At 56.4% G+C, this 13,491-nt stretch overlaps 4 protein-coding genes across 4 annotated transcripts; 3 read left to right on the top strand and 1 right to left on the bottom strand.

Moving 5' to 3' along the window:
- Positions 1 to 903: 903 nt before the first annotated feature.
- Positions 904 to 4,545, bottom strand: SLN1 (Histidine kinase osmosensor; the record flags this gene model as incomplete). The annotated part of the gene is made up of 4 exons (XM_066771938.1): positions 904 to 1,022; positions 1,170 to 1,425; positions 1,476 to 4,331; positions 4,459 to 4,545. 4 exons carry the CDS (start codon positions 4,543 to 4,545, stop codon positions 904 to 906), a joined length of 3,318 nt encoding a protein of 1,105 aa, XP_066637217.1.
- Positions 4,546 to 6,660: 2,115 nt separating this feature from the next.
- On the top strand, positions 6,661 to 8,359 carry SLS55_000428 (uncharacterized protein; the record flags this gene model as incomplete). The annotated part of the gene is made up of 2 exons (XM_066771939.1): positions 6,661 to 6,817; positions 6,960 to 8,359. The coding sequence occupies 2 exons, from the start codon at positions 6,661 to 6,663 to the stop codon at positions 8,357 to 8,359; spliced, it is 1,557 nt and encodes a 518-aa protein (XP_066637218.1).
- A 643-nt stretch (positions 8,360 to 9,002) lies between these two features.
- On the top strand, positions 9,003 to 9,989 carry SLS55_000429 (uncharacterized protein; the record flags this gene model as incomplete). Its single annotated transcript, XM_066771940.1, has 3 exons — positions 9,003 to 9,018; positions 9,216 to 9,422; positions 9,826 to 9,989. The coding sequence occupies 3 exons, from the start codon at positions 9,003 to 9,005 to the stop codon at positions 9,987 to 9,989; spliced, it is 387 nt and encodes a 128-aa protein (XP_066637219.1).
- A 1,068-nt stretch (positions 9,990 to 11,057) lies between these two features.
- Positions 11,058 to 12,823, top strand: ARR3 (arsenicals resistance; the record flags this gene model as incomplete). Its single annotated transcript, XM_066771941.1, has 4 exons — positions 11,058 to 11,072; positions 11,437 to 11,455; positions 12,092 to 12,293; positions 12,364 to 12,823. 4 exons carry the CDS (start codon positions 11,058 to 11,060, stop codon positions 12,821 to 12,823), a joined length of 696 nt encoding a protein of 231 aa, XP_066637220.1.
- Positions 12,824 to 13,491: the final 668 nt, after the last annotated feature.

Consider the following 13,491-nt stretch of genomic DNA (forward strand, 5'->3'; position numbering starts at 1 on the left):
TGGCTGCTGGTTGAAGCGATTGGAGCAGCGGAAGGGGTCTGGAGGCTCTGTGTATTGAGATGGAGAGGAAGCGGGTCGCGGGAAAGCAGGCGTCGTGTGAAAGGCGTGCGCGCAGATCGGACCTTCGGATGATGACGCAAAGCACCGGATCCGAGCTCCCCTGCCCCAGCGGAGGCCCCAAGCTTCAGCGGCCACTGATTGCTAATCGCTGTCTCCCTCGCACGCCGAGGCCTCCGAGCTTGTGTACTACATGCGCTTAACCCGCATTTTATCTTCGTGCTCGTTGATTCATGTCTAGACGGCTGCGCAACGATGCGCTTCAAAGTGCCCAACAAAGAACACGTCGACAGATTCCCAGAACGATGGAAGACGGATGAACTCACACCCCAGCGCTATGCTTCATTTTCTTTTCCTGTTGTCCAATTTGGAAACAGCATCAGGCCAAGGAGCTGTCTCTATGTGGCACCCAAGTTCGCCGAAATCATGGGTCTCACCACTGCCCCAACAATGAAAAACCAAGGAAATTTGAACGAAACAAGAAAGTTAGCAGATGCAAACAAACAAAAAGGCCGCCATCGTCATATCCAAAAATGCCCAGACCTAAGACCCGCCATCACCGGCCATCCACGTTAGAGAACGCGCCAATCCTGGAAGCGCCATGCTATGAATGATACAAAAGGATAAGAGTCGCTATCCAACCCCGCTTTTCTCTCCCTCAAACTCCAAAACAATTGCACGCGATTAAAGGAAAGTCTTATAAGGGCCAAATATAAACATCGGAGCAGCCCCGAAGCTCCGCGCGAAAATCACCAACCATTCTTCCATTACAAAAGGACTGCAGCAGCAAGCGTAGTGGCTTGAAAGAGCAGATGAACACACCGAGGCAACATCTCATCATTCATGTCATGACAGAGGTGAAGGCCCGGGAGTATCGTCCTTTGCGTTCAATTTTGCCGCTGGCTTAGGGGCGGCGCCTTTCTTCTTCTTCGAGTCCAAGGGAGGGCTGTCTCCAGGCTCTGTCTCTTCCGGAATAGGAGCACAGTAAGTCTTCAAGACATGCTTCAGCGCGGGTCGTCGGATTGGTTTTGACAAGAAAAAGTCCATCCCTGACTCGTAGCACTCCTGGATACCGTGTCAGCAGACTCGACGTATAAAACGAAAACATTGACCGACCTTTACATTGCTTTCCTCCGCATAAGCCGTGAGGGCAACAATGGGTGCGGAGTACCCCGCTTGGCGAATGAGCCGGGTGGATTGGATGCCATCGAGGTTGGGCATTTGCACGTCCATGAAAATCAAATCGTAAGGGTTTTGGTTTTCCATGCTCTCCTTGACTTTGTCCAAAGCCTCTTGGCCATCTTTCGCGATCTGTACGTCGTACACGGCCTCGAGTTTAAGCATTCTCAGAACGACTTCTTGATTGGTCTGTGCTTCGTTAGCATCGCCAACACTGCGTTGAGCTTGGTAAGACTCACCTTGTTATCTTCAGCGACGAGGACCTTGAGTCTGTCGCTCTTGTTTGAAGCCTGAGCTGCGATGCGATCCATGGCAGCGCCCTGCGAACCAGGAGAATCCAGAGGAGTGGGGGAAGCAAAGAAAGGTTGTCTTAGGCCTACCAGCCGTGGCTGGGAGTCCGACTCGAACGCAACAGGCGCTGCGCTGTTGGTTCCCGTACTCTCTTCTGCCGTACGGGAAGTTGGCGAGTCAATTGACAGGCTACTCTTCCGGCTAGCAATCGGGGCCTCTGATAGCCTTGACGAAGCAGTGCTATCTGCTCGCGTCTTCAGGTGTCTCAAAGGAGCCTCCATGGTGAACGTGCTGCCCTGACCAACAGTGCTCCTGAGGTTAATAGTACCTCTCATCAGGGTCGCAAGTTGCTGGCAAATGGATAGTCCTAGGCCAGTGCCACCAAACTTCTTGCTGAGTCCAAGGTCACCTTGGACAAATGGTTCGAAGATACGTTGTTGCAGATGCTCCGGGACACCCGGGCCTGTATCATCAACCTCGAACTCGAAAGCAAGGAATCTTCCAGGTGGCGGTGTTTGTGCCCTCTCGGCCTCCATTATGTGAGCATATGCCTTGTCATGGAGGACATTGATTTGATTAGCGGTATCCGTACGCCTTGGAGCGATCTGGGAAGTCATTGAACTCGAGTCCAGCCTAACGCGGTTCCTGGAATTCCGTCCAGAGTTCTGCCGTGATTGAGAATTGAGAGATCCTTTCCGACTGCCAAACCCTGGCGTGACAGTCGCGTCTCCAACACATCGAATTGTACAAGAGACGGAACCACCTCTAGGCGTGAACTTGAGGGCGTTGGAGACCAAGTTGATGAGTACTTGGAGAATACGATGCTGATCGCCCCACAGAATCATGTCTTTGATGCGCCCAAGACCATACGGGGCAAGCCCCTGTTCGCCGCGTTGAGTAGACTCGTCAGCATTGACGTCAGCTGGGCCTTCGAACCGTACAGACAAGGTGATGCCGTTCTCCTTGGCTTGCTTGTCGAAAATTGCCAGAACCTGGGTGCTGACATCGCGCAGGCGAAACTCCTTCTCGTCAAGTGAGAGTTGCTGATGTCCCATCTGGTTCTTGCTGAAAGTCAGAAGATCTGTTAGGAGATTGAGCAACAGATCTCCGCTCTTATATATGATGCTCATCGAACGCTTCAGCTTGACCGGGTCTTCTTCCGACATGCACACGGCGCACATGCCAAGGATGCCGTTCAGGGGAGTCTTCAACTCGTGCGAAATATTGGCGATGAACAACGTTTTGCTCTCGTTGGCAGATTCGGCAGCCTTCATTGCCTCCTCAAGCTCGGCTGTACGCTGCTTCACCCTTTCTTCCAGCTTCTCATACTGCATCATGAGTTCATCGGTCATCTCGTTGAAGGTGGTGGTAAGATCCGTAAGCTCGTCATGGACCAGATGCTTGTGATCCCTGACTTTGTCGGGGATCCGGAACTGTCGCCTTCTTTCCACCTCCCGCTGCTCCACGCGAGTTCGCCGCCCTCGGTGCCTCCAAGAGTTGATTTTCGACATGAATCCCTCCTTGCGGGCGATAACATCGGCATCATCGGACCCATCCATATGGCCTGAGGAAAAGCTTGAATCGTCTGGAAGGTATCCGGTCGGCGAGACGGATCGCTGCGTAGCAGCCCTGAGCTGGCGAATCGGTCGGACTGAGTAATGCGCAAGCGGAAAGGTCAAAAGTAGTATAGCGCCAGCCGTGCCAAAGACACAAGCTATTAGGATGTTTCGCAGGTGGTTAATAGGTTGCCAGACCTCCTCATGCGTTTGCTCCACAAGGACGATCCAATCACACAAAGTAGTGGTAGGCATGGCAAAGCCCACTGCCACATGCTTTCGTTCCTCGTTCTTGGTGGATATGATGGACCCCGCGTTGTTTGCCGGACCTTGGGTTGTAGTCAATCCTTTTTTAACCGCCGGGAATTGACTGTAGTCGAAGGAAGGTTGCGCGGTTCCCCAGGCGCGGGATGCATGGCGTTCGTTCATGTTCCCCGGCGGCAACACGAACCGAACCGAGACATCGCTGGGGGGGTTGCCGCTGTTATTTGTGTAAAGCACATCGGACGAAAACTTGTTGTTGATGGTGTCAGGGCCAACAATGAGAGTTACACCGCTGCTGTCGAGTCCTTCACCGGCATCCACAGTCTGGTAGACCAATTTGGCGTCCATGACAACGGTCATCCAACCAACTATATCAAGTGCCGAGGTGTTGTTGATAATAGGAACAGTCAGAGACATCAAAGAGAATGTCTTGTTCAGTTCCCAAGGACCAAGCAAGATACTGCCGGTCTCGTTCAATGTCTGTCCCGCGTAGTGAGCCAGGGTTTCGTTGAAAGTGTCGTTCACGCCTTGGGAAGTGAAGGTCATATTGGGGTATAACTGGGGCGGATAGCCCAGGCCTGGATCACCGAGATAGACGGTCGAGCCATTGTCGTAGGTCATGGGGAGAGCGAGCTTGCCAGAGACCAGCGAGGCGGTAGCTGCAACCTTGACATTGTCTGCAGCTGTACCAGTATAGTTCTTGGGCCAAATCTGGGCCTGTAGCAGCAACGTCATCTGCTGACCTCCATCGAAGACCGCAGCTAGGTCAGCCTGCGAAGAGGTCCAGTTTGCAAGAGACTGGCGATAAGTGGCATTGCCATCGTTGTAGCGCTGAAGCGCCCGCTGGATGACGACTCTGCTGGAGGCGGAACGCACTGTTGATTGCATCAACAAGAGGTTCGAGGCCAGCTGTGATGCCTTCAAGGACGCCGTCAGCGTCAGCCGCGAGGCGCGGATGTCCAGAACGAAGTTGTAATTGGTAATCTGCACAGGTTATCAGCACATGTAGAGCCATTGCAGCATGCCCAGCGAAGCGCGTAAAACGTCGAAAAGCGGATCCGGTTGGGATATCTTCATCGACCGCGGCAGAGAGCGAGAAAGGGCGACAGACCCATGTTGCGGCCGCAATGACGGCGAGAGCGACCAGGGAAACCAGCAGCACCAGAAAGCCAAGCTGCTCGCGGATGGGAATTCGCATTTTGACCATGGAGACCCTGAAGATCTCTGGCCGCTGCCAGAGAGGCGAATGCGGGAGCCGCGGGTGGAAGCGCCTGCTTTTGACGGACCTGGACCGGCGAGGAGGCTAAGTTCGGCGATGTCGGATGCGTAGCACGGCCATGCCTCACTGGGATTCCAACAGTGAGACTTGCACAGGGCTCAGGGCGCAGAGCAGTGTCCGGGGGAATGGTGCTTTGGCGCAGACAAAGAGCTCAGCTGGCTCAGGTGCGGAGAAGATTTAGCCGGCTGGTGGAACGCGCAGCAGTTGGATGCGCGCGGAAGCGATAACGAGCGAGGGCGCGAGGGCGCGAAGCTTGGCCTGACGGGGCCGGAGTGGGTCGCTGGATGCGACGCTGGGGGGAGCGATGAGACAGCGGAGGAGGTCGGAATGGAGGGAGTGTGGATTGGATCTGGGTGAGGGTGCGCCGTGATCCGCGATTCTTCTGAGATGGAACCGCCACGGCTCTTACCTTTCGCCTGCATACGACGCAGAAACGGCGCGGCTAGGCTAATACAGCGGGCGCTAGGCTGCTCCGCCTCCAGACCAGCCGGCAGCGTACATCAATAATCTACGAGCACCGCACGTTGCCGCGCGAGCCACCTGCAATCTCCACACCACCTCCCGCGTGCTTTCAACGGAAGGACCGTTGTGCGGGCACTACCCAGACGGCCATGCCGGCCCTTCGCGCGCAGACGGCTTCTGCTGCGTTGAGCCTCTTTCCATCGACGATCACCTCGGGATCACAGGAGATCGCCACTAGAGGGAACGGGGAACAGCTCGGACCCCAGCCGCAGCATAAAAAAAAGTCCAGACCCGAGCTGCTTCGCATGCGGCTGCCACTTGCCCGTCCAGCGGCGTCCTTGCCTGTCCAGCGCACCAGCAGATCCGCCGCTTACGTACGGTCCCCATCGCAAGGACCGCCGCATCTCCGAGTGCCTTCCAGCTTAACGTGCTTTGAGAGTAGTGTCGCGCCGTGGCCGGCGCCCCTTCGTGTGTGGCCTGACCCTCGGCGTTGCGGCGTTGCGGCACCGAGGCGCCTCGTTGGAAACAGAGGCTGGCCTGTGGCTTTCGCCTGTGGCACTTCGTCAGGAACCGCACCACAGGCTCGCGCTGACTCGTGTGCTGAAAGGGGCCAGGGGGCTGCATTCGAGAAGGAATGTAGCAAACATGCGTCCCAATGCGGTTCAACGGCCACTTCTTCGTTTCGTTTCCTCGTGCACGAGAGCGCGGGGCGCCTTGGGCCTCGAGGGGCCGAGGGACCACGGGGCTCACCTCAGCAGCAGCCGACAGATGCCGGAGCCGGGCGAGCAGAGGGCCGCTCGAGGCCGACCGGAGAGAAGGCAGGAGGCAGGAGGCAGGAGGCAGGTGGCAGGTCGGTTGTTTCCACTCGCAGCATCGGGCCTTTGCCACGCGCACCAGGCGCCGCTTCCCGACTTGCGGCCACGCTCGCCCGCCTGCGCGGTGGCCACAAGGCTGCGTGTGGTTCGCATTGCGGCTACCCCAGGTTTCGCTTCGAGAAGCTTTCGACGCGTCTGCTCGTGTCCCGGGGCGCGCGTGAGGATCGCCTCCCGCTCACGCTCCCGCCAGCAGAGTCGCGGTGGTGCGGGATTAAAGACGCGTTCTGTGGTCCGACGGGCAAGCGCGCGCTGCATCTCGTGCAGTAGCGCATCCTCACCGCTGGCCTTGGCACCGCGTTCGATTGGCCCAGCGGCGTCCTCGCCGATTCTCCTACAAAACATTAAACAAGCCATGCCGTAAACAGCCGTCCCCGCACTAAAACGACCCACTAAATGCGCTGAACACGTTTTTTACTTATCCCCACGACGCGTTTAGTCGTGTTGCCTTTCCATCATCCCACCATTGTCAGTTAGAAGGCTGCTCTGCACAGACGGTTGACTCATACCACGCATCCCCACTTGGGCCATGCCCGCTTTCGGACTGAGGGGCGCCCGCAGCCAGTAAATAGCATGGCGGCGGCGCGCGCGTGCCTGATGTACCTTAGGTTTCCTTTCCTTTGCCATCTCCACGCATCGCCAACATACATCCCAATGTCCACCGCTCTTTCCTAACTACGATCTATGACAACCCTCACGAATGGTTTACGAATCTCAGCCGTCGTTGCGGCATCAAGCGTCTAGCGGCTCGTACGCAAGCGCTCGCACGGCGCAGACGCAGAGCAGCAATGCCAGCTCAACGAAGAAGCTGCTCTTTGGGGAGATCCCCACACCGGTCGAGGTGCCTGGGAGTCGGTGTAAGTGCCTGAGCCATCCGCCATAAACCCGCCCTTGGCCCTCCGTCCCAGCGTCCTGCTCGTTGTTGCTTCCCTCCTCCGTTGTTTTGGACGTCCAGTTGGCCCCTTATCCGTCGAACTGCGACTGATGCCCTTTCCTCAGCCCTTCGATCCAACAGCTCGGTGTGCAACCTGGTGATGTCGACCAGCTCGGCATTCCTCAGGTTCTGGCTGTCGGAGCCCTGTCGCGATGCCTTCCTGGCGCGCGTCGACAAGGCTGATCTCGCCAACTGTCGTCTTGTCTGCCACGACATGAGCACTCGCGTGGCCCCTTTCCTGTTTGAAGATATCACCGTAACCTTTCGCCCGAGTACCTTTGCCAGGCCCGCCCGCATGGAAGCCCTGGAGAGCATCGGTCCTCGCGTCAAGTCCCTTACCTTCCGCATGCCGCATTCGCCGGACACGTTCCTCCCGCCCCTCATTGATCCCGTGACTGGCGAGCAAAAGAGCCTGGTCTATGAGCCGCAGATCCACAAGCCGCCAACACTCATCGGGAAGATGAAGACCCCCAAGTACGGATCCTGGGAAATGACGGACCTTCTCATCAAGCAGTATCCTCCCGTCTTCCATGCCGCTACCAACGTCCCCGCTTTCATCCGCGCCCTCCAGGCGCTTCCCGGCCTGGTCCACCTGCAGCTTGATTGTCCCGACCAGGAGCTTTCGCAGCGCCATCGACGCAGTGCGGTCGACTACGCGCTCATCTCTCTCCGGATAGCCGTTGAGCGCGCCCAACTTCCGGAGCTGGACACGCTGACCATCAAGGCCATGCACCCTGCCGGCCTCCTGTACCTCCAGCCAACCATGGGCCCCGGTTCCACGCCGGCGTCGAACAGGAGATGGCGCCAAATCAAGAAGCTCGCGGTCCACCTAGACAGCCAGCCCTATCTAGAGGGCTCCTCGTCGGAACATCTCCGCCTCCTTCATTCTTATCTGCGCACCTTCTCCCTCTCCATCACCAAGCTGCTGTTCCGCTGGAGGGGTGAGAAGGGACCTTCGCCGCTCTCCTTGGACCTTGAGCCCGGCCTATCCCCTCCAAGCACGCCGGAGTCGGGCGCAAGCCGTCCCACTGGCATCCGTGCGCTCAAGTTCACCAGCCTGCTCTTCCTGGAACTGGAGAACGCGGTTATGGACTCGTCCCAGATTAGCACCTTCATTCTTCGCCACCGCCGCTCCATCACCGAGTTCAACTTCGAGGACGTGTCGCTCCGCACGGGGACGTGGGATGACGCGCTGGCGCCGCTCACGCGCATCGCGGGCAGCGAAGAGTGGAAGAACCGGGCGGAAGAAGTCATGGACGTGCCGATTATCCTGAGCCCGGTCGACGAGATCAGTCCGGACCTGCTTATCACCGACGAGCTGGACGACCTCAAGGGCACGCCCGAGTCGAAGTCGGTCAGCAAGTGGTGGTCGCGCACGCGCAACAGCAAGGTGACGGCCAAAGCCAAGGAACAGCTGGTCGAAGCCGAGGAACACATGCGCAAGTTCCTGTTCCCTTGGCGCTAATGTAAATATGCATCAACGGTGTCCCTGGAGTTTGGTGGTAAGCAAGCAACTGTACGAGTTGACTGGCGGGGTTGCATGAGGCGCACGGGGGGAAAACACCCTCTCGTCAACGAGAGACGATTCACGACATTTTCTTAATTTCTGTTGCATTTACGACCCGATGGGAGGACAAGACCACCATCACTTATCATCCATGAGCGCCGAGATGGATGCCGACCACGATCACTGATGATCCGACTACACTCTTTACGACAACATTTCCTTTTTCAAGTTTATAAGATATCCCCGTACGCCCGCTATTATAGCACGATGTACATAGCATGGGCCTACATTACGGCCGCAAAATTTCATTGACTCTGGAGCGAAGCATGAATGAGGTGGTGACAAGTGACATGTGGCACGTGCCGGGGGGTTTGCGCTGCGCTGAGCCTCGGCGCTTTCACATGCCAACCCCGGACTTGCGCCCGCCGCGTGCATGATGCATCATCGTCACCGACACCCGATACTGACCTACGGCTGACTGCTATAAACCCCTTGGGAACTGTCTCTTGTGCTCTGCAACTCTATTCTTCACACCCTCCTCGGAGCAGTTTTTTGTCGTCGTCCCCGTATAGCCGCCGCAGAAACCGCTAGCACCCCCACCATGAGTCTCAAGAGCGGTAAGTGCACGCGTGCATGACCAACCCTTCCATAGCCTTCTTCCGTCGTCTCGCGCCGCATCCACTTTTGCATGGCCGCGGCCCAAGGCTATTATCGCCACGGCTACGGCGGCGGCCGGGATGACGGCGATGCAAACAGGCAGGCACGAAACACAAGCCGCGAATGCCGCGCTCACACGATGATCGCCGAAACACAGACAAGATCCCCTCGTCGGCCGCGTTCGACGCCATCGCCGCCTCGCTCGCCGATGACGCCGACCGCAAGGACGCGGTCAAGAAGGGCGGCGCCGTCTTCGCCTTCACCATCAAGAACCAGGCGGGCGAGACGGACAGCTGGTACATCGACCTCAAGAAGACGGGCACCGTCGGCAAGGGCGCCGCGCCCGAGGGCGGCAAGGCTGATGGTGAGTCTTGCGATAATCCCCGTTATTCTCCGCTGGCGCTGCTGCGGGACGTGGACGATCCATAGGCTGGGAACGGGTCGGGCTGCGATGATCAGATGGCTGGGGGGTGGGAGTGTCCGCGTGGTGCGTGTGTTGTGTCGGTTGCCAGCACAACGCATCCATCGTGGGCTGCTGTCTGCCCGCCCGTCGATCGCGCTATGATGGCTTCGGCTTCGGCGTCGGCACCAGCGCCAGCACCAGCATCAGCACCAGCACCAGCACGGCAGTTGGGACGTGGGCGCCGCCTAAACCGCGGGAAAAAACACCAACACCTGGATGGGGCCTGCCGTGGACAAGTGGAGATGTTGTTTGGCGCTTGTTTCTTTGGTCGAGTGGGACCCGATAGCTGACTCGTTTTGCACAGTCACGATGCTGCTCTCGGACAACGACTTCGCATCGCTAGTCGCCGGTAAGGCCAACGCCCAGAAGCTGTTCATGTCCGGCAAATTGAAGATCAAGGGCGACGTCATGAAGGCTACCAAGATCGAGCCTGTGTTGAAGAAGGTTCAGGCCAAGGCCAAGCTATGAGCCTGTGCTTTTCCTCTAGTAGCTTATACATACGTTCGATTTCACGATAAAGAAATACACGAAAATGAAGAACCAAGCCGCGCACAGGCCGGCAAACCTTCAACAAACACAAGCAGTCATCTACTTGATCGCCGAGTGCGACCTATCTCAACTACGAGATATTAAACTATCATTTCCACCTCCTTGAAGACGTCGCAGCCAACTTTCGAGCTCTGCATTGTTCTTGCCGCCCTTGTTCCCGTGCTTCATCTATCGGTCAGGATACCGCAATTCTAAACAATGTCACTCACTATCGCTCATAGCACAGAATGTTCCCGACGTTCATTCACCTACCATGACATTGTCAAGCTCTAAGCAAAGCCTTGTACTAGCACAATCTTCACACTGATCACTGTATAAGTCGGCTGTCTGCTCACCCCAGCAGCAAAGCAAACATGACACAACTCGCCATCACGGGCATCATGAGCACCGTCGAAAAGCCTTCCTTCAAAATCCCAACCTACAGGGGTCTCTGCGAAAGCCCTTGCTCGGCATGCGGCGACCCATGTTTGGCTGGCTGTACACCATGCAGGGTTCCCATCAAGCTCAAGTGCGGTCACTTCTTCTGCTTCCATTGCCTGGAAGTCGCTCTCCTGGAACAGATCACCACCCCTGATCTCCCCAGGCGTCGCTGTTGCTGCCCTACGTGCAACCGCATTTTCTACGAGTGCACCACTGACCCCAGCCAGGTCTTCGGCTTGCGCGCGAAGTTTAGCGCAAGGACGCGTTCGATGCATGTATTCGTCCTACTCGCCGATAATAGCATCGAGCACGGACATCAGCTGCTGCCTACACGCTCGCGTGCACCCAAGTCACAGTGTCAGAGCCGTGAGCAGAGCCAGGAGCAGAACCAGCAAACGCTGCTGAACGGTAACCCATGGCCCTCTGAGGATGACATCTTCTACGCCACGGCGCGCTACCAGCTCGAGGTTGAGGTGCATGGCCACCCCATCACTCCTCAACCTTCGTGGTTTCCGCTTGTATTCGATGTGAACCAGAGGGCACAGTGAGAGGACCATCCATCGACTTATGCTTACTAAGACGGTAAGTTTTGCTTTTCCTCTTCTCTTTGATCGTTTGATTGCTTCTGTTTCTTACGTTGGGATATATCGAAGCCTAGAATCTAGATCGTAAAAATCTATGGTAAACATTTTCTAAATTGTTTGATACATGCCTCTGGTGGTATTTGAAGCTATTCTGTAATTCTCGTGACGGAAAGCATTATCAGTAGTTTACGATACTAATATTAAAGGAAAGAAGCGGAAGCAGAACAAAGACGCAACTTGACTCTACTATACTATATTTAGCACCGCTCTTCAATATCGCTTCCAAAATCTCTATGCCCTCAACCGCAACCACAAGGGTGTTTACATATCCCACGAAGGTTGTTACACTCCTGATATGATAGTTGAGGCAGATGTCTGGACGTAAGTGCGAGACTCGGGACTGGACAAATAAACACAGTCGTGGGACTCAACTACAAACGTCAGAAGAGTGCGATAATATTGTGAGACGCATGAGGAATGGCTGAGCCTCATTGCAACCAGCTGTAGTACGGTCGAAAATCTAGAGGTTCAACCACAACCATACCACATTACCATAGCCCGCGGAGACAGCTCCGGCCTGAAGCCCGTGATTGATATCCTGGCAAGGATCTCAGCAAGTTTTGTCCTTCATTGGTTGTTTGCATCAAATTTCAAAACCCCCGATAATGCAGTGTCCGCCACAAAACCTGGCATGTCGCTGCCACGTTCTGATTGGCCGAAGCGGCCACCATCAAAACCAAATAAATCAACACCACGCACAGAATCATTCCCCCACATGCCTGATGAAATCACGCGCTACCAATTTGACCACGAGTGCTTTCAAATCTTCTAGTACATTTCAAAGTATGGCAACGACGACAGCAGACCATCAAGATGCCGCAGACACTAAGCTTCCTCGGAGCATTTCGGACGCAGAAAAGGGACTTGCCACGACAGAAGGTCGGACTCGCTCGTCTGGTAAGCATCCTACGAACACAAGAAAGCATGAATGATTTCGTCACTGACATTCAAGAGTAGGAGAAGATCCGCCCAGTACAACAGAGGGACCAAGAGACACCTACCCGGAGTGTTCCAACGATGGGCCAACCGACGTACCGCCGCTCCGAGGGCTTTCCTTCCTCGACCGGTTCCTCGTAGTCTGGATATTTCTTGCCATAGCTGTAGGCATCATACTGGGCAACCTAGTACCATCCACTGGGCCTACGCTCCAACGCGGGACGTACGTGTTCCCTTGCCCCTTCCCACGAGAGAAAATGACAGAAACGACCATACTGACACCATCCTTGAAGTTTCGTCGGCGTCTCGGTCCCCATTGCCGTCGGTCTACTGGTGATGATGTATCCGATCCTCTGCAAGGTCAAGTACGAAATGCTCCACAAGCTCCTCGCCCAACGCGCTCTATGGCGGCAACTCCTCGTCTCCTTCGTGCTCAACTGGATCCTGGCACCGCTGCTGATGACGGGGCTGGCGTGGGCGTTTCTGCCGGACCGGCAGGACCTGCGCGAGGGCCTCATCTTCGTGGGCGTGGCGCGCTGCATCGCCATGGTGCTCGTGTGGACGGACCTGGCGCGCGGCGACGGCGACTACTGCGCCGTGCTGGTCGCGTTCAACAGCCTGCTGCAGATGGTGCTATTCGCGCCGCTGGCCATCTTCTACACGCGTGTGGTGAGCCGTGCTGGGGACTCGGCTGCTGCGGAAGTGCGGTACGATGTCGTGGCGAAGAGCGTGGCCGTGTTTCTAGGTTTGTGAACCATTTCCCCCCTCTCCTCTCTCATCCTCATCTTTCCTCTCTCAATTGCCCCAGGAAAAAGTCCGACTAACCCAGAAACCCCAGGAATCCCCCTCGCCGCCGCCATCCTCACGCGCTTCGTCCTCCGCCATCTCCTTGGCCCTTCCCGCTACCTCAGCCACTTCATCCGCCCGCTCGCGCCGCTCTCCCTGATCGGCCTGCTCTACACCATCGTCGTGCTCTTCGCATCTCAGGGCGCGCACGTATCGCATCAGGTGACGTCGGTGTTGCGCGTGGCGGCACCCCTGGTCGTCTACTTCGTGCTCGTCTTCGCCGGCACCGTGCTCCTGTGCCGCCGCTTCTTAGGCTGCGGCTACGCCGTCACCTGCACGCAGAGCTTTACTGCTGCTAGTAACAACTTTGAGTTGGCCATCGCCGTGTGTGTCGCCACCTTCGGTAGTGGGAGCGGACAGAGTCTTGCCGGTGAGTTTGAGAACGATCAATCCAAGACCCCCTCTTTCGAATCTCGCCGAATCAATTCTTTATCGTTTTACTGATCTGTTTCTTCTCGAACAGCAACCGTCGGCCCGCTCATCGAAGTTCCAGTCCTCATCGGACTGGTGTATGTCTTGAGGTTTGTGAGGAAGAGGTGGGGCTGGAAAGACTGAAGTTGAATGCCAAAAGTATC

Source organism: Diplodia seriata (genome assembly GCF_021436955.1).
Source record: "Diplodia seriata strain FDS-637 chromosome Unknown scaffold_1, whole genome shotgun sequence".
NCBI classification, from domain to species: Eukaryota; Fungi; Ascomycota; class Dothideomycetes; order Botryosphaeriales; family Botryosphaeriaceae; genus Diplodia; species Diplodia seriata.